Here is a 27,606-nt window from a genome sequence, read left to right on the forward strand (position 1 = left end):
CCCACGCACTACCGAACCTGGAAACAAGACAGAAAGCCTGGAGAGAGGATGACTTTCCCCTGGTTGAAGAGGATTGGGTTAGAGGTTATTTAGGCAAGCCAGACACCCACAGATCTATGGGCCCTGATAGGATGCACCCAAGGGTGCTGAGGGAGCTGGCGTGAGTTATTGCTAAGCCATTCTCCATCATCTTCAAAAGGTCTTGGAGAACAGGAGAGGTGCCTGAGGACTGGAAGAAAGTCAATGTCATGTCATTGTCTTCAAGAACTGCAAGAAGGAAGACCCATAAAACTACAGGCCAGTCAGCCTCACCTCCATTCCTGGAAAGATGAAGGAGCAGCTCATCCTTGAGGCCATCTCTAAGCATGTGGAGGAAAAGAAGGCGATCAGGAGCAGTCAACATGGATTCATCAAGGGGAAGTTGTGTTTAACCAACCTGATAGCTTTCTACAATGAGATGACTGGCTGGACGGATGAGGGGAGAGCAGTGGATGTTGTCTACCTTGACTTCAGCAAGGCTTTCAACACTGTCTCCCATAACATCCTCCTGGGCAAGCTCCGGAAGTGTGGGATCCATGCATGGACAATGGTGTGGATTGAGAACTGGCTGGATGGCAGAGCTCAGAGGATTGTGCTCAACAGTGCCACGTCTAGTTGGAGGCCTGTAGCTAGCATTGTCTCCCAGGGGTCAGCACTGGCTCCAGTGCTATTCAGCTTATTCATCAATGACCTGGATGAAGGGACAGAGTGCACCCTCAGCAAGTTTGTGGACAATACAAAGCTTGGTGGAGCGGCTGACATGCAAGAGGCCTGCGCAGCCATTTGGAGGGACGTCAACAGGCTGGAGAGGAACCTCATGAGGTTCAACAACGGCAAGTGCAGGGTCCTGCGCCTAGGGAGGAATAACCCCAAGCACCAGTACAGGCTGGGGGCTGCCCTGCTGGAGAGCAGCTCTGCAGAGAGGGACCTGGGAGTCCTGGTGGACAGCAGGCTGACCGTGAGCCAGCAACGTGGCCTTGTGGCCAAGAAGACCAGCGGGATCCTAGCCTGCATCAGGAGGAGTGTGAACAGCAGGTCGAGGGAGGTGATCCTCCCCCTCTGCTCAGCCCTGGTGAGGCCCCACCTGGAGCACTGTGTGCAGTTCTGGGCTCCCCAGGACAAGAGGAACATAAAACTTCTAGAGAGGATCCAGTGCAGAGCCACAAATATGATTAAGGGATTGGAGCATCTGCCTTATGGGGAAAGACTAAGTGAGTTGGGCCTGTTTAGCCTAGAGAAGAGGAGACTGAGAGGGGATCTTATCAACCTCTATAGACACCTGAGGGGACAATGTAAAGAGGATGGGGCCAAACTCTTCTCAGTGGTGGCCAGTGATAGGGTAAGGGGTATAAATTGAACCACAGGTTTCATTGCCATATGAGGAAGAACTTCTTCACTGGAAGGGTGACAGAACACGAACAGGTTGCTCAGAGAGGCTGTGGAGTCTCCGTTGCTGGAGATATTCAAAACCCGCCTGGATGCCATCCTGTGCAACGTGCTCTAGGTGATCCTGCTTGGCAGGGGCATTCGACTAGATGATCTCTGGAGGTCCATTCCAACCTTAACCATTCTGTGAAAAAGAGTTGCAAAAAATACAGAAAGAGCCCTGAAATATGCACTGTCTTCACAACAGTCTCAGTGCTGACAAGCATCACATCATTGCACAGACACTTGTGCTCCCATCCGCCTCACATGCAAGGTGAAGTGCCACCTGAGTGCTGCAGACAGGCCCCAGAAACAGTGACACTGCCACAGAGGTTTTACCTATTTTAGTCCGAGGTCAAGTGTGCATTTTATTCAGTGCAACCGAACAAATGTATCTGCCATTAAATATCTTATTACAACATCTGCTTATTAAGCACTGGGGGCATAGCAAGAAGCAGCTGAACATTAAGGAAGAATGGATAAGCAGTTTCAGAATACAATACAGCTCTCAGTGACAAAGGGAAAACAGAAGTGATTTATTTATAGCAACCACTTAAAGACAGCACAGTGCAACTACTTGGGGGAAAGGGAAAATTAATCAGCCTTCATTCCAGTCATCTCTTGCTGAACCTTTCATGAAAATCGTTCTGGCTACACAGCATTGTAGCCAGTTATTGTAATGCTGATTGGGGTGTAGGGGACGTACTAACTACAGAATCCATGTGCATCAGTAGTAAAACTGCAGTAGACGATTTTAAAAATGCCACTTTGCTTTCTAAATGGTGATATTTAGAAAATACCCCCTCTTCTCTCCACTGGAAGGGAGTAACTGAGTGGAGGGAAGGAATGGGTTCAGCTTTACCTCTAGTCCTTTAAATCAACTTCTACAGTGTATCTACTGTTTTGTTTTTAAACAGAGTATGATGTTACCAAGAATTAATTTTTAAATATCTTGGAAGATGGCATTGCCTTTAAGCAATACATCCATTCAATCTGTTATTGACTAAGTGCAATTAAATTCTTACGTTTTGGCTGAAAAAAATCCCCAAGAAGCAGCAGAGAATCAGGAAAAAAAAAGTGGTGCATACTGTTTATCTGGACTCCAATTCTGCTAATCCAAATGAGAAAGAAGTACCATTAAAGTCTTCTATTTTAAGGACTGATTTTCACCCACAGGTGAAGTGTTATTTTAAATGTATTCCCACAGAGCAACAGTGACATCCAGTGGAAACATATTAGCTTCAAGTTTCCAGGAAGGTCAGATGGAGTACGCTACCCTAGATTGGAGAACTCATTAAAAACTGAGAGGCAATCTCATTTCTCCCTGCTAGGTATAAAATACCGTTGATTGAAAACAGTTCTCTGAGCACAGACGTTTTCTAGACTGGAAAAGCATCCCTTTTCAATGTAGCACTGAAATTTCTGGTGCAATTGCATTCTTGGAGACTAGCACTACTCTACCTCTATGCTCCAGAACAGCATAGAATAACAGCTAGGATACAAATTAAATCAGTTTTGTCAAACAACTCATAGGATCACAGGCCACTCTTGCTCACCTCTTGTCTCAGCACTCAGTTTTGAGAACAGAAGGGGACGAGGGAGGGAAGGAGGAAGGGAGGGAATAAAAAGAAGGGAAGTGAAAAGTACATTACTTCCCTTTTATTTTTTGGTGCATTTTTAAGGCCAAAAATGATGTAGACAGGACCCTTCTCCCCACTGGTGTTAGTAAAAATACCAAGTGAAAACATTAAAACTTGGCACACCTACTGTAACGACCACGTTTTTCCATAGGCCAATAAATATTAAACCTGTGACAAACCCCAAGAAACATCTTTACCTCGTTAGATCCCAAGGCACTCTTGTACTCGTCTGCCTAATCAGACCTCTTGCAGAGACAGACAGATGGTGTAAGGTTTGTATATTTTAAGTGAAGCAGCTTCTTACCGTCCAGCTCTGCTAACTATGGTGCCAAGAAGGAAAAAGAACATGGGTTACAACTAATGGCCAGTTACAGTAGTCAGATACACAAACCTAGACTATCCTTGTATTGAAGTCTGCCCTTGGACTGACATTTACATTTGTTTGCAAATCCTGCATTCTGCCTCTGGAAGCGATAGTATTTGTCAATCTCTGTCCAAGTGGTGGTTCTCTCCCTCCTCCAGCCTGCCAGAAGGCTCACTTGAAGGGAAAAGCTGTTCCCTCCCTTCCCCTGTTTTCATCGCCTCACTCTTCTAGTTCACTGTCTGTTGGTCCACTACACTTACTTCTAAATTCTGTAAGCATCGCTTTTAAAACAAGCAAAACACCAGTATTATGTCCTTTGAGGTAACTTCCAGTAACAAGCATCCATGCCAATTTGCCAAAAGCATCGAAGCTATGCGCTGTCCATGCACTGCAGGAGGTCTGTGCTGAGCACCGCTGCTCCACGTGCCATCTGAGATCAGGCTCGTGTTTTCTGAGCTACGTATTCTTCATTTCATTCAAGAAACTACAGGACCCAAATATAAACAGGAGAAACATTGGGAAGAACTTTCACCCAAAACTGAGTTATTGTTCTCTGGCTCTTTTTAAGATTGTTTTGGGAAAAGCTCCCCAAAAAAAACACTGCTAAATACTGAAGCAAAGTGTTTATCCCCTGCCTTAGGTTATCTGGCTACAGGTATTTTTACATCAAAGGCAACAGGCTCCAAGGCCAAATGCAGAACACACATAGTGTTCTCATGAAGTGTGAGCAACAGCTTCCAGCTCATGCTCTTCTGCAGTAGTTTCTCCTTTCTAATGAGGTATGTATGTATATGTTGCACAACGTATTACCATGCCTATGTCACATATGTATAAATTTGCCTGTTACGTGTATATATATGTGTGTGTACACATACAGAAACATACCTCCTCCCCTATATATTATATATATACACACATATAAAACCAACATGTCCATTTGGTACTTCAGTTGCTTGAAGTTCGGATTTTAGCAGAGAAGTCTGAGGTCATATAAACGTTTAAAGCTTGAGCCATCTTCATCCATCTCTCTAAGCTGACACAGAACAGCAGCTTGGAAAAATACATAAATCTTGACTCTGTCTCTTTGCTTTGAATTATGACTCAAACATTAAAATAAGCCACATACTGCAGCAACCTAAGTGGGTGAATTTACATTAATTAACCTGAGATGGTGCTGAACTAAAAAGGCAATTTTTATTCTGACCAATAATGACATGTCAGGACGTGCCTTATTGTTCAGGAGTTTTAAAGAACAAATCTATTCACTGCAAGACAAGAAAAAATATAATTTGATCTTATTTCTGTGAAAAGTCTTGTTAAACCAGAACACTAAGGGTAACAGCTGTAGCAGCATGGCTGCTCCCATCCACTGTTGGGCAGAACTGTTGCAGGTTGTTGCCATCATTCAGATCCTCTTGGAAAACCAATCTGAGGGTGCTAATACCTTGCTTTTTCTTCTTAACCAAGACCTTCCTCAAGACAAGATGAAAGAACTCTGATGAACACCTTGAAGTAACATATAAACAATGTTAAAACACAAAAATGGAGAAGAACATGATTTGTTTTCCTGCACACCATTCCCTGTTTACATTGACCAGATGAAGGGAAAAGCAAACACAAGTGTTTCGAGGGGAAAAGAGCAACATAAAGGCAAAACCCTCCAGCTTGAGAAGAAAAAGCTTCACACAGCGGCAGCAAACTGAAACAGAGTATGAGAGGGCTAACAATTAACAGAGGCTTCCTGGAATACTTTCTGTGAAGAAGCTCTGCTGTTACCTGCTCGTGAAGTAGACAGTGATATAGACGAGTGAGAGAACTTATTTTACTCTGATGCAACTTCACAGTCAACTTAATATGCAGAAAATCAGAGATAAGCAGTGAGGCTCCAAAAAGAGCACAGTAAACCAATGCAGCTATCCAGCTCTGCTCGGGTAAATTCAGGCCTCCTCCTATGAACAAACCTGGTACTGCTGCTAGATGTTAATCTTTGATGAATTAGAGTTGGACTCTATAGCTCATTTGGATCAAGTCTTTTCAAAACTGAAGCCGAGGGGTTAAAGTTCTTCCCAGTAGTTCCTACAGTGGCTTGATTCAACCGAGAACTATTACTTTGGCATTGAGATTTTTGCTGACATTATTATCCAGGAGCAATGTTAGGCTAGCCAGTTGAGCATCACCCGTTCAAAAAAGCTTAATTATTCCATCCTAAATTCCAGAAAGCCTCTTCATATCTGCTAACAAAACTCTAGGGCAAGTACAGCCTCTTCAGGACAGGCCACAGTAGAGACCATCTTTGTCCACACCAGAAAGAACGGTGTGTAAAAACGAGAAAACGAGAAACCTTTTCCTCTGTTCCTATTGAGCCTCTGTCTACTCACAAAAATGTGAGAAAGTCGCAGATTGCAACAGGCTTCCATGAGCAGGCTCCCTTCAACAAAAAGTGAAGGAAGAGCGAAAACTAGTCAGCTATGAGCAATCATCTGCAACTGCACCACTTGTGAAGGATGCAGGGAAGAGCTCCTTAATACCCTGGGATTAGTTGTAGTAAGACTCCTGCCCTTCCCTATCAAGCTTCTGCATGGACAGCAGAGCAGTGTAGAAAGCAGTGGAAACTTATCTTGAGAACTCATCACTGTTGTTCTTTTAAGTAAATAATCTATCTACGTATTCCAAGAGGAAGACAACAATATACCAGGCTAAAGCTCCCTGGAGTAGAAAAACATCCAGGGAGAAACAAGGTGACAAGCAGATCGGGAAAAATAAAACAAAAAAAATCAATTTACAGACCACATTTAATCTGAAGGATGATCCCCTGCTATTGAAGATAGGTTTCCTCTCTTACAATTCATAAGAATAAGGAAATAAATAGAACGAGGTGGAGGAGATGCAAACAGAAACATGCAATTGCACAGAGCTCCAGCTGTGCCTTCCCAGGAGGGAATTTCACAGCAAATAAATAAATAAATGTACAGAAGTATTTGTAAGTATTAAAGGATGCCAAAATTAGAGATAGTTACTGATTTGGAAGCCAAAAGGTCAAAAAAAGAAAAAGCACATCTGGCCCCTGAGTAATTCAGGAGGAATTTATTTACACAACGAACGACTGGCTGACGGACCGAACTGCTGCAGTCAGCATGGAGACCAGGGGCTGAGCACCAAAGGCAACCAAGGTCACCAAATGCAGAAGGGAACAAGCAAATGAGAGGTGGAGATGGGTTAGGAAGTTCAGCTGTAGGCCTCAGAGAGCTGACTGATGATCAATGATCAGATCATTGTTTTCACACATTTTTCTTTAAGAAGATTTATGACTTACCACCACTGTCAGATCTCAGGCTTTTGTAGCAATATCTTGTCAAACAAAAAACTACCTCCCAGAGAGTATAAACAATATTGAAGATACATGAAAGTCTGTGTAGTTAGCAAAATAAGGGCACATCTCCTCTTTCTTCAGGCTGAAGTGAATTGTAGTTGATAATTATTCAGGCTCTAGTTTGTTCAGGAAAGACTTTCCAGTCAAAAGACAGGAGAGGCACACTGAAATGACCGTCTCTGTACAAAGTCTCATGGACTACAACAAGGAATTAGTCTCTTATCTGTTTTGGAAAAATATACATTGAGGAAGTAAGCATAATCCAATGCCTCATGGAAAAAAAGAAGTTTAAACCCAGAAGTGTAGAAAAAGGGCTAAATGTCTATCATCTTAACCAAAAGGCATATTTGAAGAGCCATGGGCTACTTATCTTTTGTTTAGAAGTCCTTTCTGCTGAAGCACTGCTCTTCCCAATCTTTGCTAAGTCTGCTATGTCATTAGACTTTGAATTTTTGAATTTGGTAACTCTGCAATAGAGCACCATTTATCTTCTAATGAGCTAAGTATATTTAGAGCACGAGCTTTTTTTTTTAAAAAACAAAACAAAACAAAACAAACAAACAAACAAAAAGATTTCCTGGCAGAAGAGTGACAGAGGACAACCTTGCCTCTCTGCCCACATGGCTTTGGTCTCCCAAACTGTCCTAGCAAAGGACTACAAAGGACTACTCCCGTGGGCAGTTCTCAGCATCATGCTGGGAGCTGAGAACTAAGCTGTGTTTTCTCAGCAAGAGTAGCTAAGAGACTTGCTGGCTTTGTCATTTGACCTTATCCTACAGTTTACCTCCAAACCAGAAAGCTTTCACACGTACAACTTTTCTCAGGAAAACTAACATTGCATCCACGTACAGCATATATTTAGGTTTTATGGCTGCAGAACTCACAATCGAGGTGGCAAGAGAAACACCTCCCACCACCACCTGTAAGCCTACGTTCTGCCACACCAGTTACCCCTCTCCCCAGCCACACACAGCACCCGCAGACTGCCTTCTGGACGTCGGAAGTCCTCCGTGCCCCACTGAAGACTGCTTTGCCTCTGAGGTACTACAACCTGAACAACTGTTGGAGTATTTTTCCTCAAAAAGTTTGATGCAATGGCAAAAGGGTCAGAGGCTGAGGTGGAAAGTCTCCTCAGCAGTCCCTCTTTGCCTTGTAGTGCTTGGCACAAGGACTTACAACACAGAATCATAGAAGGCATGTTTATAATTATATTTAAGATCAAATAAAGAATCTCTCCATCGACGACTGTTTCCTATTTTCCACAACATCACATTAAAAACAATGTTTACCAACTTAGCTCATACAATTTCTTTATCCATCAATTTCAGTGAGTGTACAAATTTAGATAAATACCCAAGCACTTTCTAAGTGCCCATGTGACATCAACTGTTCAGCATTTGTTCGTAACACTTTACCATACATAGTCTTCTTGGAATTAGTCAAACAATAGCAGCAAATCTGTCACATAATGAAACAAGTGTTAATGTATACTCATGTTGGCTGTAACTGCGTGTGCAAAGCTTTGTACGAAGCTTTCCTTGTATCTGAGGGGAAAAAAAACACCACCACCAAAAACCCGAAATAAAACATATGATCTACCCTCTCCAAAAAGAGCAAATAGTAGGATTAAGTAAATAATAAAATCTTTTCGATTTTAGACTCCTTTGATCTGATCCTACACAATTCTTCATACAGACAGACCCTTATGCTCAGAGTTAGTGACCCCAGGACAATCACAAGAGCCCACATATATGAAACTACAGGCAAAAATCTATGCCTCTTATTCTGACTTTCCTTGAGGTCCTCACTGCTCAATACTCTGGATTAAAACATAAATTTACTTGTACTCAGATTCCAGCTCAAAGCAAACACGTAAATCAAGACATGGGACTGTAAGACTTCATTTCCTCCCATGAGCTTCATGCAGAGCTCATCAAGAGTGCTTACCCTTAACGTAGGTTTTCAAGGCAGCTAGGCAACACTTTGTAGCAGCAATTATTAGTTTATAACTTGTAAGCAAGCATTCCAGAGATATCGTAACTCTGATCTAACACACAGAATCTCTCACATCTAAACTAACATATATTTACAATTTACCTCTGACAGCTTTAGTGTTCTTTATATCACATTCTAGTTTTTATTCTTTTACACCACAGCCATAACTATAATTCCTGCCCATCATGGCCTTCTTTCATTTGCAATAGCCCTTGCACAGAGTATTTTTACTTTCAAAGCAAGCTGCATCTCCCAAGCCTCATATATTTACAGAAAACACAAGCAGGTGGGCAGAGCAACTTTGAAGTCACACCTATTGCTACGAACAAGCCCAATACCCTGATTCATAATGAACCTTAACCAACTGCCTGAGAAACTAGCATCTTCTAAAGGCTTCAGTCTCCACCTGCATATTGAAATGAAGATTGTTTTAGAGCAAGTTTGTTTTCAAGCTCACCCACCCTGACAGGATTTTTCATGCCTCTTTTATCCCACAGGTTGTTTAGGATTCTTTTTTTCTCCCTATCCATCTCAATGATGGACTAGTTTTTGTATCTGCATTCAGTTATTCTTTCTTAGTGCTTGCATGTTAGTCTGACTCTCCCTGCAAGAAACTGAATACAAAACTATGTTTTTACATAGCCGCTGTTTTGCTTAGTATTCATGCTTTCACAATACTTAAGGAAAAAAAAAGTTACACCATACAAGAAAGCATAAGCTCTCCTTTGAAAAATATTCTCTTTGCCTTAAGTAAAAGGTGAAAACAGACTCAGATGTGTCAAGAACAATGTTCATATATTTTAGGGGTACAGAAAATGAATAACAACCTACATGCTTTTGGCACGTAACCACATTTAAAAGAACATCTGCAAAATCTCAGGCTTATTCCAGAAGGAGGATACTAGAATACTAGTGTCAGTACACTAACACAGCAGTAGAGAATAAAGCAGTTTCCCTTTCCATCGAAGGAAAGGATGACCTCACTATGAAATTAAAAACTACAGGTTGCTGTTTTAAGTCTTTTTGATGGGAGAGAAGTGGGAGAAATAATACTGACCTCAGCTACACAAAATGCATCAAAATAATTACTTCATAACTTAAAAAGGCAGCATTTGGCTCAAAATAGAAAGGAAGCACTTTTAAAGCTGAATATATAGGGAAATACAAGTCTTGCACTAAGTTGTAGCAGTACTCTTCAAAAACAGCCCAGCATAACATATTTCTAAAAGAAAACTCAAAGACCTTCACTTGAAAGAAAAGAATTAGGCTGCCGTGAGTGGACAATTTCTTACAGTCAAAATTTCCATGTTCAGGTTACACTTACATTCCTCAAAATAATAAGCCAAGCTATTTTCAGAGAGATTAGCTTCTTTTTTAATAGCTAAGAACATTTATATCAATCTGAAATTTAAACTTAACTTATGATATTCAAAACAAGCTCTCAGACTACATTGTTTACTCTTCCTCTAACTTTAGCAATCACAACTGTGTTAACATTCGAGCACTGCATTCTTAACCCAAAATTCAAGAGCACTGAGCACAAGTCATATTTTGCATTTCCATTCTCATCGAGCACAGTGAGCCATTCATTAGCAGAGACCAGGTGCTCTACTTCTGCACGTTGCGATTGCTCTGGTAACAATACAGCCAACACCACCAAAAATTTCACTACTTTGGCATCACGGACCACAGTGCAACATGAGACGAGCATAGGAACTTCACTCCTTTATAGCAGCTCAAAGCAGCACCACACTTTCAAAGCAGAACAACGCTCCCAACCACTTCATGCAAGGCAGAAACACCCGCACAGAGGAGACCACGCTGTTGAACTGCATCAACAGACGATTGGTTTCAGTCACCAGAGCTCTCCACTGCTGCCACCTCCACCCTGCTTTTTAACCAGGACAGTTTTACCGCTGGAGTCTGTCAAAGGTTTAATTTAAAAGTCCCTATAGATGCTTATAGCTAACCCAGCAGGTCTACTGGGAGCCTCATTTATGCTGTCCAGACTGAAAGGTAACACCACATTTGGCCAAGCAGTAAATAGGAAGGAAGAATCCCACTGACTACCACTCTCAGTTTGAACTTACAGAAGTTGCCCATAACACGGTAACTTTCCCACATCTTTTATATTCCAGTACTACCACTGGGAACAGCTGCTCCCACACTGCATGCCCAAGCCAAAGGGCTCATTTGGGTGGCTCACTCCTCTGAAGTAATTTAGGTCCCCAGATCAAAGTACATCTCTTGCATGTGATTCAGCATGGATTCACTTTGCCCTCTGTAAAAACACAGCACCTGGTCCAAACCCTCAAAGAATTTGCAGTGCCCTGCTTCCCATGGGCACAGAGAGCAAGTAGAGAAAACCCTGGTCAACTACCACCACGTGGCATGGACTCACCTGTCGGTAGCACACAAGGGGTCCCATCAGCATCCATCAGAGGTTTTGGCAGGTAAACCCTCTTCTCACAGGGAAACGGTTTTGTTGGAGGGACCAACATTCAAGGTGGTGAGTCACTGCTCTATGGTCTAGTTCAACAGCTACTTTCAATACATATCATATCATCTGCTGAGAGGTTCTATACCAATGACTAAGCTTTAGAAGAGATCAGGCATTTCCTACTCCCTGCCTTAAATTACTACTGGATAATATGCACTGGTAATAACAGCAGTACAAATGGGGGTAAACTTACCATCTCCTCATGTTAGAGGACACCTCATCTACACTGTTTATGTGACTACTTTTAATATCACGAACTGAAAAAGCATTTCTTCCATAAGGGCTTTCTCTTCTACACTTTAACACAGAATTATATTACACAAAGTATCTTAAATTAAAACTGACAGAGTTCAAAGTTAGTCCAGTTCAATGAGCTAATAAACAAAGAGGTCATTGGACTGTTAGTTTCATAGCCTGCATAACTTTAGAGTTAGGACACAGGAGAAGACAAAAAGATAGATATCAGTCTTATCCAAAGCTAGACAGGATTACTGTGGACTTTCCATCTCCTTCCATGACTGATCCTGATCTTTCTGTCCTTCCCACCTAGCACCAGCATCCTCCAATTTTTATTGCTTCTCTTGAGAAAGCACAACATCATAAAGCATCAGGTTTAGAGCTATATAGCAAGTTACACACAAACCTTGTTTGTCAAAATACTATGGCTATTCCAACACCTCCAGCAACGGATTGAGGTTTTATCCGGTAAAAACATTATCATATTTAAGAGAGAACATAGTTTAGTAGCCCAGTAAAGGGTATCTAAATTGATAAGATTACAGATACTGCCACAGAGCAAGAGATGACTGTTAGAAGCTTACCTTTCAATTAAGGCATACCACATATGCATAAACCTACTGATTCACAACCCACTTTTAAGCTTCCAGCCCATGTTGAACCAGACGTACTAAAATTGTCACAGTAATAACATATTTCAGAATCCTGCGGTAATACTTGAACATACCAAAAAATCCAAAGATTTTTAAGACAATACAAAAACTCAAGTGTGTTTTGAATGCATTTCACAACGTGCAAAAATCAGAACTTGTGCTGGCAGCAACTTCAAAGGGTTAATCTTGTAATAGATATCTAACAAGATGTCTAACATCAATGCTACACTTAGATCAGAGCATCATTCTGAATTTTTCAGCTGATTAATTCATCCATTAGGTACAGTCAGAACTCAAATGTCTCTTCACATGTGGTTCAGGGAACGGATGTGAACTGATGTCTCCAAACAGTCAGGAGCAAAGCTCTAATACAACGTGTCACCTATTTCTCCTGTGCATTAAGTCTCTCCACAGAGATTTCTTTCGTCTTTGTTAGCTGTCAATGAAAAGATATTCTGAACATCTATTTTCAGCTTTCTTTCTTTCTGCTTTCACCTGTTACATCTGTGTTTTTTATTTTTATTTTTTTGGGGGGTTGGGGGGCGAGGAGAGATGGAGGGGTATAACGTTGTCCAAGCCTACCACACATTCCTAAATATAGTCTGCTAATAAAAATGCGTATGTATGCACTAAATTCATTTCTCTATATACGTAATATTCCTACGAGGTAAGTATAGCTAAATAAACCAGAAACAACACCAAACTGGTAAATAACAGATATCCTACAACTCAAATTAATATCAAGGAAAAAGACAGCTCTGTAGTTCAAACACCCGAAATCAAGTCACATGGTTTTCAAGTTGTAGGAAATGCTCCAGAAAGGAACCTTATGGAATTTCTGCATGCTGACCTACCAGACTGTGGTAGGTCCCATCCACACTAGAGCCAGACTTCTGTGTTTTCAGCACTTCACCATAGTCTGCTGCATCAAAATTAGTCTTCCATACCATCACCTGCAGAAGAAAGGCAAGTGGCTAAGTTGCGTCTATTAAAACTTTTCACCCGCGTTAGCTTAGAGGTCAATTGTGTCAACTTGTCAGAGAAGAAAAGGCAGCTACGCACCAGGCTTACCTAAGACAGCTTTGCCATCAATCACGTTAAAGAGCTGCTATTTGTAAACATGCTACTGAATAGAGCTGTACTATAACTTAATTCTCAGTGGGAAAGTGATCTCTTCCAACATTCCCTGAGTCCTTCCAACATTCCCTGAGTCAGGAACATCATGAAACCAGAGCTACCTAGATAACTTCAAAGCAACATCTTGATGAAAAGGAAAGATTAGTACTTTGAGATTAACGTTAGAGATCTTGAGCTGGTTTGTCAGCTAAATACCAAAATTAAGTCCGGCTTAAAGGCACCTTTTCTTCATAACACAGTATTTATTTCAGAAGAGATGAGGAGTTACAACTGGGCTTCTAACACAAAAAAAAAAACCAAACACTTCAACATATCAAGAGCAAATCTATGGAGTAAAATCCTTAACAATGACACTCTGTAAGTCGAAAAAGTTTAAGAGCACTGATCAACTATTTCAGAAGTCTGAAAGACATCTATGAATCTGATCAGGTCATTTTGGTTAACAGAAACATCAGTGTTTATGCTTCACTTGCAAGGTTTCATTCCCACCTTCTGTGAAGTGTAAAAAGACTTTTTTGTACTTGCACAGTGAACCAGTAAGGCCATTCCACTGCGTAAAAGGAAGATACGATGCTGTTATTGGACAAACCATCTCTTGACAGCTTCACAGGTCAGTGAACTGAAGTGGTCAGCTTGCTGGACTAGATGAACTTTGAAGGTCCCTTCCAACTGAACTATTCTACTCTATTCAGTAAACATGCCTTTTCAGATGGGCTACATGTTGTTTATGAAGGAATTTAGACATTTTCTCTCTGACCTCTAGAGATATTCTTGATTATTGTCATTAGTTCTCATATTTCTCCTGGATCCAGAAAGCTAGTGTTTGATGAGATCTATTCCAGAGAAAAATCTTATACACAAAGACTAATGCTGTTTTTAATACATATATATACGTGAAAGTTCTTTCTCCATGCACAAAAGGAAGCATTGCCTACATTTTCACATGTAAACCTGAGAGGAAAGAGGCAATTCCTTCACGAAAGCTAGGTCCAGGAAAGCCAACATTCCCAATACATGCACTCAGCAATACACAACCTTGAGCTATGATGGTACTGATTGCCAAAAATGTCAGTAATATGAACACATGCCATAAATATACCTTTACAAAACAGCTTCTGGGGAAGCATTGCCATTTAGTCTCTCAATTAACAATACAAGGAGATGCTTTGAGGAGAAAGAATGAACCTAATTTGCAATGGCCATTACTCTGTTTAAAGAAATCCCAACCAAATGAAAGATAAACAGGACTTGATTAAAAAAAGAAAAAAAAAGTCTAAAGGAATTTACACAGTAGAAAAGTATAGGCTAACACATCCTCTCAAGATAAAAATAAACAAAAGATTCTTGGCTATGCCCAGAAATCAAGAACAAAAATAGGATTTCTAAGAAGTTTTCTACAGAAAATAAATAACAATGAATTGCAACGTAACTGCAACTCCCAACATCATACTAGGGCTCTTTTGGGAGAAAGAAACAACAGCAGAAAACGCATACTTATTCCTTGTGTTAGATAAGCATTTCAAGAGCAAACCTTAATAAACCCCATGTAATTTTATAGGGAAAAGAAAAAAACCTAGAAATGTCTCTCTTGAGATAGCCTGTTTAAAATCTTTTTTAAAAAAAGAAAGGTGTTATTAAAGAGACAGGATGGTAAGCTATGCCACCTAACCTAGCATAAAATGGAGTTAAAATGCAGTAGATCATGTAACTGTCATGAACTACAGGCCTAGGACTGGTTTTGTTTCTTCCTTGACAGTATGCTGAAAACATATGTAAAAAAAATGCAACTCATTTCAGCATGGTCTGGATGTATTGGATACGTTTTTGCTTTCTCCCAGGGAACAGAAAATCCAGCAGCTTTTAAACAAATGTGAATCGGGATTACAATTCAAAAGCAGAAGCAAAAGGAAGAGATAACTGCTATGTCCACAAAAGCACTTTACCAGCAGCATGATACACCTAGACAATCCTAGAGTACAAATGAAGCTCAGAGAAAAGTCCAGCTCTGACTCAGAAAGCCATGCAGCTTTGCACCAGCTCCTCCCACCACCAGAAAGACTTGCAGCCTATGTTCATGTCCAATCAGACTCAAAGCCGTCTGGGGAGATGGCTTAGCCACAGCCTCTGAAATAAAACTGAAAGGACAGATTTAAGGGAGAAGGAGAACCCTGAGGAACGTGAAATACAACCCCCTGCCCTGTAGATCAATGGGCTCTGGGAGAGCATTCAGGGAAGCATCACCTCATTTCCTCAGATAGAAAACTCAGTGCTCAATATTTTTCACTTTCTTTTTCTCTTCTAAATATCATTTTTCCTCTCTTTGAAAGCAGTAAGATGCCTAAAAAACAGTAACAGGGCACAAAACTATCAAATAAAAACAGTTACATACCTGTTCATCAGAACCTCCAGAGGCAAAGAAGTCTCCCGCTCTTGAAAACGCTACACAGGTGGCTGGACCCTGTGAATAAGTTTAAAAGAAGTGTTTAAAAAAAGTGGGAAAAAGCAACAACAAAGTGTTACAAGCTCCATTTACTATACCTTTACAAAGCATTTCTCTTTTAATATCAGCAGTCTAAAGACCAAGTTTCAACTACTCTTCTCTGTCAGGTAAACAGCCCACAATTAATGTGCTAAGCTTGCTGGCACTTATTGTTTCCCACATTTTTGCCTGTAGTTTAAGATACTCACTCTTCAATACCCATAGCACTGAGACAGAGTGAGGAACAAGCCAAGTTTTACAGCTTCAGCCTTTGCCTTGTTCCCCCTCAGTCATCCTCTTCCCTTTAGAATTAGCATCTCCTAAAGCTCCTGTTCATCTTTTAAGAATTAGTGAAACTGAGTTTTGTTAAGCACAGACACCTGAAGGAAAAGTTCAAAGTAGAAAAGGAGGTTTACATACACAAAGACACGCACAGCTCTGCATCAAATGGTGCACTGATAAGACTATGAGAAGAAAAATACTCCAGCTACTGACAATTCTGAGCATTCACAAAACATAAGCCATTCCTCATAAAAACACAAGGTTTTTTAGAAGAAGTTGGAGCCTGGAAGATGGAGTCACCACTCCTCAAATTGCCAAGCCTTCAGAGCTTGTTTTCCAAGCCCCTCTTCACACCATGAATATTAGAAACATGAATGAAAAACCCACCAAACCAAGATTTCCGCATAATCATATAGCTCCAGGGACTAGAACTTCAAGAACTACCGAAAATCTTCAAGACACTGACAGCACAAGACAACATATTTCACAGACCACTGTGTGCAATAGAATTGCCTTGGAAAAATCACATCTTTTCTCTGCACGCTTTCCCAACAGCCTGTCTTTGAAGCATATACAGCTGCCACTAAGGGACAGCATAAAACACGACTGATCAATAGGTGGGATGAGATGCAAGAGATGAAAGACAATCAGTTCTATCACGAAGGAAAGGGATGTTTTCCTCTTCTTTGTTAGTTTTTTGTTTTTAGTCATCACATGCTCTCCCTATGTATTTATAGGCTATTCCATGCAAGCTACTCACTACAGAAGACAGAGTTAAAGCTTTTGTCATTCCACTACGATGTAATTTCACAACATGCCTGACCAGCAATCAACCAAACCAATCAATTTGCAGTGATTAATTTGGCCAAGGTTAGAAGCATTTCAAATCAAGGAATCCGTTCAAGCAGAATAACTGAATGCACAAGACTCACAGCAGAATCCAATTCTTCTTCTTGGAGACTTGGTTGTCAAGAATCCACAAAGCACAAGATCATGGTTCTCAGCACAGGAGGAAGAAAAAGGCAGAGTTTTCTGAGGAGCACTGGAAAGAAGAATAGGTGGCAGAAGAGCGGCAGACAGAGCAGCGCAGCAGCACGAACAGGTACCTGCAGCACCACTGGAGAATGCAAGAAGCAGGCGGGCACTCCTTACACACAGTTGTTTGCCATTTTTAAGCTACAAGCTATGATCTATGCAGGCTTATGATAGTTGTCATGTTGTTAAGTGAAATATAGAAGGCTGGCTTAAAACAGCTTTTCTCCTAATAGTTTTAGAGAACAGATGCGAGAATGAATGCATCCAGGATCACTGTCATACAGCACAGGCACTGGCATTTTGAAGAAGCCTTGCACTTAAAAAAAAATAAAGTCATTTCTGAGAGACTTTAAGTGGTACTGACTGCTAAAGCACTACTTGAGCAAAAGCATGCATCTCACACCATGCATTCATTTTAATATATTTTCAACCTTTAAGCAAGCATGAGGGAGGAAGCACACAGGAAGGATGAGGCAGGCATCTTCTGACACGCAGCTAAACAGAGCTGGGAAATCGATAAGTTTGTTTGAGCACAGGCACCACAGACAAACTATTCTGGTTAGAATAAACAGGCAAGGATCCAGACAGGAGGTTTTATGTCAACTGCTAAACCCACTGTCTTGCAGACTGTTCTAAGCTTCTCCTCACTCTACATCAAGTTACAAGGATGGACCGTTCTAATAAGAGTTCATGTCTTCCCAAAGGGCATTGCACAGGAATCCCAGATCCAGCTATTTTTGGTTTCCCTTTATTCTTTACTTAAAAAAATACTAAGAAGAACAAATGCATCACTATAAATCCTGAAGCTTGACAAATACATAATGATTACATTCAGGACAAATGCACAACTGTCATTGCAACATCCATCCTACAGTCCACTGTGCTTTCAAATGTGCTGGCACAAGATTATGCCAGCAATACTGTGTCTCAATGTGTTCATGCCTAGTGTGAAGAGTTTTAGCCTCCTTAAAAAGCCACTAAGGTAATTCTATATTGTCATTTCACCTGAAGTAATTTCAAAAGGTTTCTGAAGCCTTCCATTAGGAAGATCTCGTTCTGGAGACATCTTGCCAGAATTGATCTTGTAGCAGCGATTTCGAAGTGCACGCACAAGCATTGGTGTAACTAAGCTTGTTCAACCAACACAGCATTAAATACTGCAGATATTTCCAACCAGAGAGACTGCCGTCACTCAGCCGAGACAAAACATGCTTATGGTGCCTTCTCCCACCCACTTCCTCCAACCATTCAGCTCTCTGACAACACCAGGAATGCAGATTCTCTAAAGGAATTGAAAAAACAAGAGACAAGTAAGCAGAACAAGTACATAGTCAGAGAACTGCACAGGGGTGAATACTGCTCAAAGATAAAGTTTTTTGAATCAAGTGGGAAATGTAACAGAAGGGAACAATTTATGCTGTTAGTGCACTGTCAGGGTATCAGATGCTGTATTTTAAAGAATTGGCTCCTGGAAATAAAGAAGTTGAGCTCTAACTAATAATCCAGTAAAGGTTGGGAGGGCAAGAAACCATTCAAGGCTTTGCTTAAGACAAAACATTCAGGAACAGGACAAAGTGTAGAACACTGGAGAACAGTAGTGTATTTGTGAATTGTTTTTTAATCAGTCTACCTATTTCAGTGTATTTAGTCAAAATTTCACACAACAAAAATCACATCAAAACAGGCACTGAACTGACTCCAAAGTCATGCCATTCTGAAGGGGGGAAAAAAAAAGAAAAAAGGAACTAGAGCAGAACACATTCCTCCCAAAATAGAAACTGATATCAAAGGCTGAATGTGCCTTTATAAGTTGACATAAGAGGAACAAACAAGTCGATAGACACAACACCCTCTCCAGATTTGCTGACATAAATTACGTGAAAAGTCTTTTTGATACATGTACTTACAGCAATCCCCCCAGATATAACAGGTTTGCTGTAGCAACATACAAATAATAATTTGCCAAATATTTAAACTGTTAAATACTCTTTTAAATTGACCTTTTAAACAAACGTGAAAAAGTCACGCATAGTAAAAAAAAAAAAAAAAAAAAAAGCCAGTGATTAGGCATAGCCTAGCTTGCATTCATTCCAGGTAAGCATGGTGGAGATACAACATATTTGTGATGTAGTCCTGGACAACAGGTACGTGGTTGGAGACTGAAGAATTTAAAGCCTCCTTCAGATGTTTTTTTCCTTTAAACTTACTGTCTGCATTAAAAGTGGCAAAAAGCAGCAGTTGCATATTCTTCTAGCCAAGTTGTAGGAAGAATTTGAGGCTTATTTCCCATGGAGCTGGAACATGTGAGGTGCAACCTTCTCATAATGCCCTAAGGGTTCAGGAGCTCCCGTTACTGATACCAAGATACCAAGGCAGCAGTAGAAAACATTTCTATTTAGTCCTCAGCACACCAACAACATGAAGACTGTCAGGTTTTTGTGCACCTCAGAGTTTGAAATAATAGGTTTTGGTGATACTGGGAGAGAACTGAAGGAAGCCTGAGGAAAAGTACAAAGAGCAAAAAGTCATTCACTGGAATTGTTGAGTGGGAAGAACATCACCACTAATCAATATTCAACTCATCTCCTCCGGTAAGGGAGCAGCACCAGGCAGGGTAGAGACAAACCCCAGGGAGCCCTGAAAGGAACAAACAGCTCACACAACGGATGCAGCAGAGAAACCTGGAAACACACATACTTACATGGTAAAAAAAAAAGAAAGAGAAAAGAAGAGAAAGCCATACAAAAGGAATGATAACGGGATCAAACCTAGTCCTTTGCAGCCAAGATCCCAATGAACAAGATTTGGGCAAGATGACACAGCCATAGCATGGTAGCTGAAACTCCAGGTGCCATCCTACGTTTAGCTGCCTACATCGGTATGAAAGGGGAGGCACAGTGTCTTACACAATCTAATTAATGTGCAGGCTACCCCCAAGAGACAGCAACTACTTTCCCTTTCCCCACCTTTGTGTTCTCCCATTTCCTACAGATCGAGGCTAATGATCACATCATTTATTGCTCTAGCAATCCATCTTGATCAGCTTATGCAAAACAAAATGCAGCTTTAAGAAAAGATACTCAGAATTATTCTGAATGGCTTTAACGTAGTCTGCCTGCATTGTCTAAAGGGATGGTATCCGAAGGCAGGACACAGATTACAGCACTGAATGACTGGCAGGATGATGGTAGCATCTGCAACCATTGACGAAAGCATGACAAGACACACCAGGATGAGCATCCCTGAAAACATAATCTTTCAAAAGGTGAAGCTAAAAAACAGATCACTCTAAAGAAATACTGAAGAAAGAGGCCAGGAGTTTGGTTTGGAGAAATGGAAATAAGCCTGGAGCAGAGTCATACCTACATGCAGATCACAGGTAAATGGGTACCATCTATCCAAAGCTAGCACACAATCACAGAGAAAGCCCTCTTGAAAGCTTTTCCTCCCCAGTAGAACCAGTAAAGGAAAGGGGACACGTGACTTCAAGAACAGCAGGGCCAACGCTACCAATTTAAGTCAAGAGAGAACAGACTTCTGAGCTTCAGCTATGAACAGAGCTAAGATTTTGGCTTTAGAGTAACAGACGGAAAAAGAGCCAGGCTGGAACTGGCCCAGGATTAAACCAGAGGAAAGAAGTTTAATGATGCACGTTCTTCAAGATGAAAGGAATAGCAGAGAGGTAGTTGGAGAGACAAGTGGGGTCAACAATGCTGGCAGAATTATTTAATCTTATTATTTTTTTTTTAATCTGGGAGAAAATAATACATACCAGACAAGAGCCAGATAGATTAAGGGAGATGCCAAGAGCAGGTACAAGGCATAACTGGGGGAAGTGAGTAATTTAATTCAAAGAGAGCTGCTTCTCCTGCTGCCCACAGGGAAAAGAGGGAATATACCATCCAATACATTCATTCAAACTCTCTTGGAACAAATGAACTAATGCAATGAAGAAAAAGGAGATGTGAATGGTGATGAGGTCTGAGGAGCAGATCAGAGGCAGCAACATGCATGCTGGAATCCCAGGCATGAGATAATCAGTTCAAGGAATGAAAAATAAACAGGGCAGTCATTGCCACTGCTCACATTGCTTTCAACAGCTCCATAGCACAGGAGAAAGATGGCAAACAGATGGACCTGCAAAGGACAATGGGTAGAGGAGCAAGAGATGGAAAAAGTGATCAGGACAACTACGAAAACACCAAGAGTGAGTGAGAAAACAGACAAATGCATTTGAGCATCAAACAGCACAGATGGTCTGAGATGACATGTTGACCATCTTATTGGTGTCATCAGCAGAGATCAGTGAAGGGAGTTCACTGAAGGCTGATTCAAATTAACAGGCCTTCTAGTAAGGAGAGAGCACTGAGCAAAAACCTCATGTTCAGTGATAAACTTGCTTGCAGCAAGGAACACCCAGCTATGAAGTTCCACAGAAATGGTGAAAGATGGGTCTGGAGAAGAAAGCTGAATTCAGGTAGGAAGGCAGAGCCAGGAGGAAGCATAAGGGGCAGTGAAGGTAATAAAAGGTGACAACTAACACAGATGTTTCACAGTCTGGTACAGGATGCAATACATATCCTGCAGAAGAAGCATCAGACAGGAAAATCCAAATCTTAAAGAGATAAGCTAGGGAAAAAAAATGGAGAAAAAAGTTATAAAAGCCAGGGATGCTTGTTGTCCCTTACAAACAGCATGGATATCCCAAAGACAACATGGAGAGAGGAGATGGTATTATATACTGGCAAATCAGGAGGTGCAGAGCAGAGCTGAGTGTTGTCCCCAAGTGTGTACAGGGTGGCAAAAGATAGGGGGCATGGAAAGAATCTGCATTCCACAGGCTAAGAACAAGAGGGGAAAAAAAAAAGTTTAACTACAGAAAGGTGGATTCCTGGAAACTGCACAATGATGGTGACAGCACAAAGGACAGAAAGGGAGAGGGAAAGAGAATTAAGGAGAAAAGCATAAAGGATGGAGGTGGTAATGGCAATAAGAGCCTTCCTCCACCACAAGTTAGGCGTGCTACAGCTTAGCACAGGGAAAAACAGTCCTACTTCCCCACCATACTGGCACCTTGTAATTGCATCTCCAGTAGCTTTTCTATTCCTGAAAGCTTCAGTTAAAAAAAAAACACAAAAACAAAAAACAACAAATAACACACACAAGAGAAGAACAGAACCCCCATTTCCTTTTAATACCTGAAATGCTAACCTAAAGCCAACTGCATATTCTAACACGCCCTTCTCTCCCTTTGCTGATCCACTTCTAGGCCGCCGTGAGATGTCCTCACACCCTCCAGAGATGGCTAGGCCTGCATGGATGCTTAATGCCACCTTGGAAGAGCTGGCAGCAGAGGCTAAAGGAGCACATTCGTTTCCTGCACACCTGCTCAGATCTTGCCCTTAAGTTAACCAGCAAAGCAGAGAGCACTTATGCCACCCAGGTAGGTAGAATGCAGCTACTTCATAGTCCAAGTTGAGGTTGCTTGGAGAACTGTAACTTTGCATTTTCTGGCTTCCTATTTATAAATATAACCATACAGATGTTTTCTAAATATTTACCAAGAACTTCCATCCATTCCACTACAGAAGTTGTCTGGAAATGCTCCAATCAAACCATCCCAAAAGGCAGACAGCACCGTATACATACTTGCTCTTTTCCAGCAACTATCCAGAGGTGACTTACAAGCCCCAAAACATTCTGTTCCTCCACGATGATTCAGTACCAGAGGTGGACTTACATACCAACCTGATGTCTCATCTGTATGGGCTTAGGCAACAGTACTTCACAGCCCGAAGCACTCCAGAATTCAAATATGCAGCACAGTACAGAATGATATTCCACAGCTGCAAGATGTCAACTCCAAGCTGCAAGCTCCCATCTCTAATGATCCTTCTGCTACAACACGGCCAGCTCCATTACAATTTTAAAAGACAGCAATGTAAACTTGGCAATCCTCCCTATGTAAACTACAGCTAATCAGCTGGTAACAAAATCCTGGCGCTCCAGCAGTTGCGTCAAAGTATGTCTAAAGAACCTTAAGACTTTTTTCTTCAAGTGTCCGCTTGCATGCAGCCTTCCCAGAACAACATAACAGCAGTCAGCTGTCAGAATAAGAACTAAGGACCAACACAGTCACCCACACAAAGTCACAACTCAAGAATGTCTTCAGAACAGGCTGTTCATTTGGTGACTAACCCACAACCCTCGCTTAAAAAGGCAAATCTACTTAGTGACCAAAAAAATCCACCCCCACTTCATTTTTTGCCACTTTCAGATACTGGCAGAAATCACAGTGAGACTGGAGGAAAAATCCCTGAGTATCCCATAGCCCCCATTTATACATCAGAGAAGCAGGCTAGAGAAGCAGCCAGCACAGGAATCTACCCCAGTAGCTTCTGATGAAAGCACTGCATGTTGTCCCTGCGGGTTGGTTACTGTGAACAAAGCAAAGTTTATCAAAAGCTTTAAGTGGAAAAGATGTATCTGTCAAATCAGGCACTAAAAACCCCACAACAATACAGCACATATCAGCAGAGTGAATGCCAGCCCAGGGCAATGCCAGGACTGGTTCTATACCCATCTCACCTTAATGTAATACCCTGAAAGAAGACCAGAAAGCACTGCCAGCCACTTTTATAATTCTACTCGTTTCCAGACTAACAGAGATATAATCCTAAAACGGCAACAACCCTTCAGCTGGGCTGCTGTCACAGCGTTTCCAGTGCCAGCTTGGTAACATCTGTCACTCTCTCCTGGTTATCTCACTGATAGGAAACAGTGTGGGGTGGGGAATAATAACGAAGGAGCTTTGACCCTACATCTCAACAGACAACTCAATAAACAGTTATTTTGCAGAAGTGCTGAGTTTAGTAGAGCATCAGTCTAAAGGGACTTTCTACTGCCTAATTCTGAACACTTCCATCACCAAAATCGATTTCAGATACTCAAAGCTATTTTTTTATGTAACTGCACTCTGTGAGAAGTTTAGAAGGGAGGAAGGAATGGAAAGCAGGTTCAGCCTCTAACCAAACAATAACCAGCCACATCACTTTCTAAGAGAAGAATTAAAGGTATCAAGATCCACTGTCCCTCCAGACTTACCCTTTTCCAGAAAGCTACTTCCTAAGCACTTGCATAACCAATTAATGCAAGGGACAAATATGAAAATGAGATTAGGACAACAGGTAAAAGCCTTGCCTATCTGATCCACCCAGTCTAGTTTTCAAAATAAGAAAGTTTTATGCAGATGAGGTTTATGTGTTGGGATACTCAGTATTTATTATCTTTTCTTCGTATCTTTGTCTCATTCTTTTCAGCATTTAAACCCTTTGGTCAGTTTTATCAGATCCTGTCTTGAAGCAGAGCTTTAAGCATGAGACTGTTACATTTACTCATTAAAATCATGAAAAATAAGAGAAGTTTACTAATACACTATAAGAGAGAAGTTGCAGAACAACTTCAACCTTTTTTTAGATATCAGACAATGCAATCACTAAACATAAAGCCACAAGAAGCCAGAATTATCAATTTTGCAGCTTACACAGATGCCATTATTGACCAGAACCACGCCTCCAACAGCTTCAGGCTGTGATTTTCCCCAGCTAGTACTGATGGCTCAAAACAGCCTCAATAATAACTGGGGGACAAGTAGATTAGGAATGTCTGTTCTTTGTCCCTTTAGAAAGGGAATCTTTAAAACAGGTTTGCTTTTTCATGACTTTGAGCCCCACTCAATGTGGGCAATGAAATTAATTTATTTATTTCCATTTAACATTTTAAAAGAGAGCTCCAAGCATTCATATAATAAACCTTACAAGCAACACATCCAGCAGCATAATACTAATAGGCCAATCAGTTAAACTTACCCAGACAGCAGCATTTATCACCTTCAATTATTTAATTCAGTCAACTAACAAAATGGAAATGTGTGCCCAAATAACATCCCAAAATGCATCTCCTCCATTTTACCACTACTGTTTGCAAGTGTCCTATCAGACAAACAGCATTGACGTTCACAACAGGTCAGAAGGCCAAGTGCTATTTGCACCTCTTTAGAGAGGGAGACAGTCTGAGCTGCAGTACAGAGACTGCAGGACAGGGTTAGAGTCTGGAGCACAGCACTGATGTGTCCCTTCAGTCTTAGGCTTGCATCCCCAGCGTTGAAGCTCCCTGTCTGCCTCGTTTCCTTATCCTCTCCACTCCTGCCTTATCTCCTTTCCTCCCTGTATGCCCTCCCTCCAAAACACTGACCTCAAAGGTTTTCGTTATTATCATTGTTATTATTTTAATAAGCAAGGAATTTTTCAAAAGATTTTTGGATACAAAGAGTGAAATCTAAGGCTCGAGCACAGATTTGCCCAGTACGCTGTGGGTTTGTATGTCACTGTATGAAAGGCTTTTCCTCACCTGGTGACCATGGAGAGTATACAGAAGTCTTCCTTCCAGCAAGTCCAGAATTTTAAGAGTTGAATCATTGGAAGCAGTAACCAGGTAATTTCCAGAGGGGTGAAAGGAAAGACTGTTTACCACAGCACTGTGCACTAAGGATAGAAAAAATGTACACAAAGAATCACCGAGACCAGTTTACATAAGCCCAAGGCAAAAGAATAAAATAAAGTACAGACACATTCCGATTTTCTGTTACAAAGTTTAACAGGAAAATTATCATGGGGGAAACATTCCACAAAAATCTTCAAAGCACTGGAGAACAAGGGCAGCATTCAAATTCTTGTAAAGATAGGTATAACTTTACCGAAATGAAAAAGGAAGCTTTCCAATTATTCTAAAAGAGTTAAGACTACAAAAGCTTCAAGTGTAGCCCTAAAATGTAACTACGTGCACAAGTGAACTATATGATTTTGGGACAGAGCTGGATGTTGGCATATTTTACTACAGGGGAGCTGCTGTTCTTGCTCCCAAGTAATTAATAAAAAATAAAATAAAATCTATAAGCTAGTACATTAAGGAGAAGACTGAAATTACTATGAAAGAAAAACTCAAAATTGGTATTGCATAGGTTTTGTTTCGTTTTTCTTCTTTTTCTTTTAAGTTTACTAACTGACTCTAAGACTCGGTTTAAGAGGAACTAGGAAAGAAGAACCAGCAACTTGAAAATGGTCCACTAGAAACATTATTTCTTCAGCCATCCAATTCCCTTACCAAAAAAAAATTATAATTAAATAACAAAAATGAGTAGACAAACTGTTAAAGCATGAACTTCCAATGAAGTGATCCTTCTTGCACAAAGTCTAAGAGTTATTTTGAAGGGAGCTAAAGAAAATGCTCTAGGAAAAAAGTCAAACTACACTTTTATATTCACTAGAACATTAAACATCTACCAAATGTAGGACTTCCCCCCCCCCAAAAAAACAACACACCTTTCACAAAATAAGCTATTGTGCTTATTTATCTGTAAGAACACACAGTACTTCACATACGCATAGCTTACGTGACATTATAGAATAGTAAAGCTATGCTTCAAGAGCATTTTAACTATCCATTTGTTCTTAATTATACTGAACGCCCTCCAAATGTTCCATCTTGAATCTACTACTACTAATACAGCCTCCCTCGACAAGCCCCAGACTAAACTTATATTCTCTTAAGTCAGGTATACTTTTCATATCCAAACTGCCTGCTAAAAATACTCAACCAAAATACAGTTTTAAAGACATTAGCACCAACTATTCTTTTTCCCCCGCATAGAACATATCTACTTTTTAAGCTCTCAAACACTAGATACTTCAGCTCAAGTTCTTAGGAAGTATCTCCTCTTGACCCAGACAATTAAAAAAAAAAACACAAACAACAACAACACCCCACAGAAAACAAAACAAAAAACCTTAACTCAACGCAGGTAACTTCTAAACAGTTATTCCTGTAGGTGAATATTGCCTGTATCAAACAGGTAGGTCTCCCTCCCACCCTTATATATTATAGGAGAAAAAGTACATGTGGAGTTTTTTATCCTTAAAGAGCACTAAACACACTCCTTTGAAATTTTTATTCTGAGTAATTTATAATATTCCTCAGCCCTTTACTGTCTATATTCAGATGCAGGCAAGTTCATATTTTGTCAACTAAAGCAAGTCCTAAAAGGAATCACACCAGAAACTGATTAAGATAAAGATACATCCTCTAAGCTCCAGACAGTGAATTAAGTATTTCTGGCTTTGCCAAGAAAGCTTTTCACAATGGCAAGAACTCACACAGGCTGTGGCCATGTCAGCAGTCGCAGCTTCTATGCCCAAGCAGTTCTTGGCTGCCATAAGCTCAGAGAAAATTTCATCTTCCTTCCGCCAAACCAGCTCATACCTCTCACAAAAGCATTCACAACACCTCCCCCAGAAACTTGCCAAAACATCCTACAACTTCACTTTATTTCATTTATTTCACCGATAGACCAGGTGCAGTACGGGGAAGCGTCTCCCACTGCCACAAGCCTACC

General features: G+C 40.8%; 1 protein-coding gene across 3 annotated transcripts in view; it reads right to left on the reverse strand.

Moving 5' to 3' along the window:
- POC1A (POC1 centriolar protein A) overlaps nucleotides 1-27,606 on the reverse strand; it is a 57,248-nt gene that overhangs the window by 16,802 nt on the left and 12,840 nt on the right. For all 3 annotated transcript variants that reach the window (XM_080606453.1, XM_080606454.1, XM_080606452.1), the window contains exons 7-9: nucleotides 25,566-25,699; nucleotides 15,750-15,818; nucleotides 13,078-13,176 (exon numbers count right to left, since the gene is read on the reverse strand). In XM_080606453.1, the coding sequence (XP_080462579.1) occupies nucleotides 13,078-13,176; nucleotides 15,750-15,818; nucleotides 25,566-25,699 (302 nt within the window). The remainder of the gene's footprint in view (nucleotides 1-13,077; nucleotides 13,177-15,749; nucleotides 15,819-25,565; nucleotides 25,700-27,606) is intronic.

The sequence above is a fragment of the Anser brachyrhynchus genome (genome assembly GCF_964034855.1).
Source record: "Anser brachyrhynchus genome assembly, chromosome: 10".
Lineage (NCBI taxonomy): Eukaryota > Metazoa > Chordata > Aves > Anseriformes > Anatidae > Anser > Anser brachyrhynchus.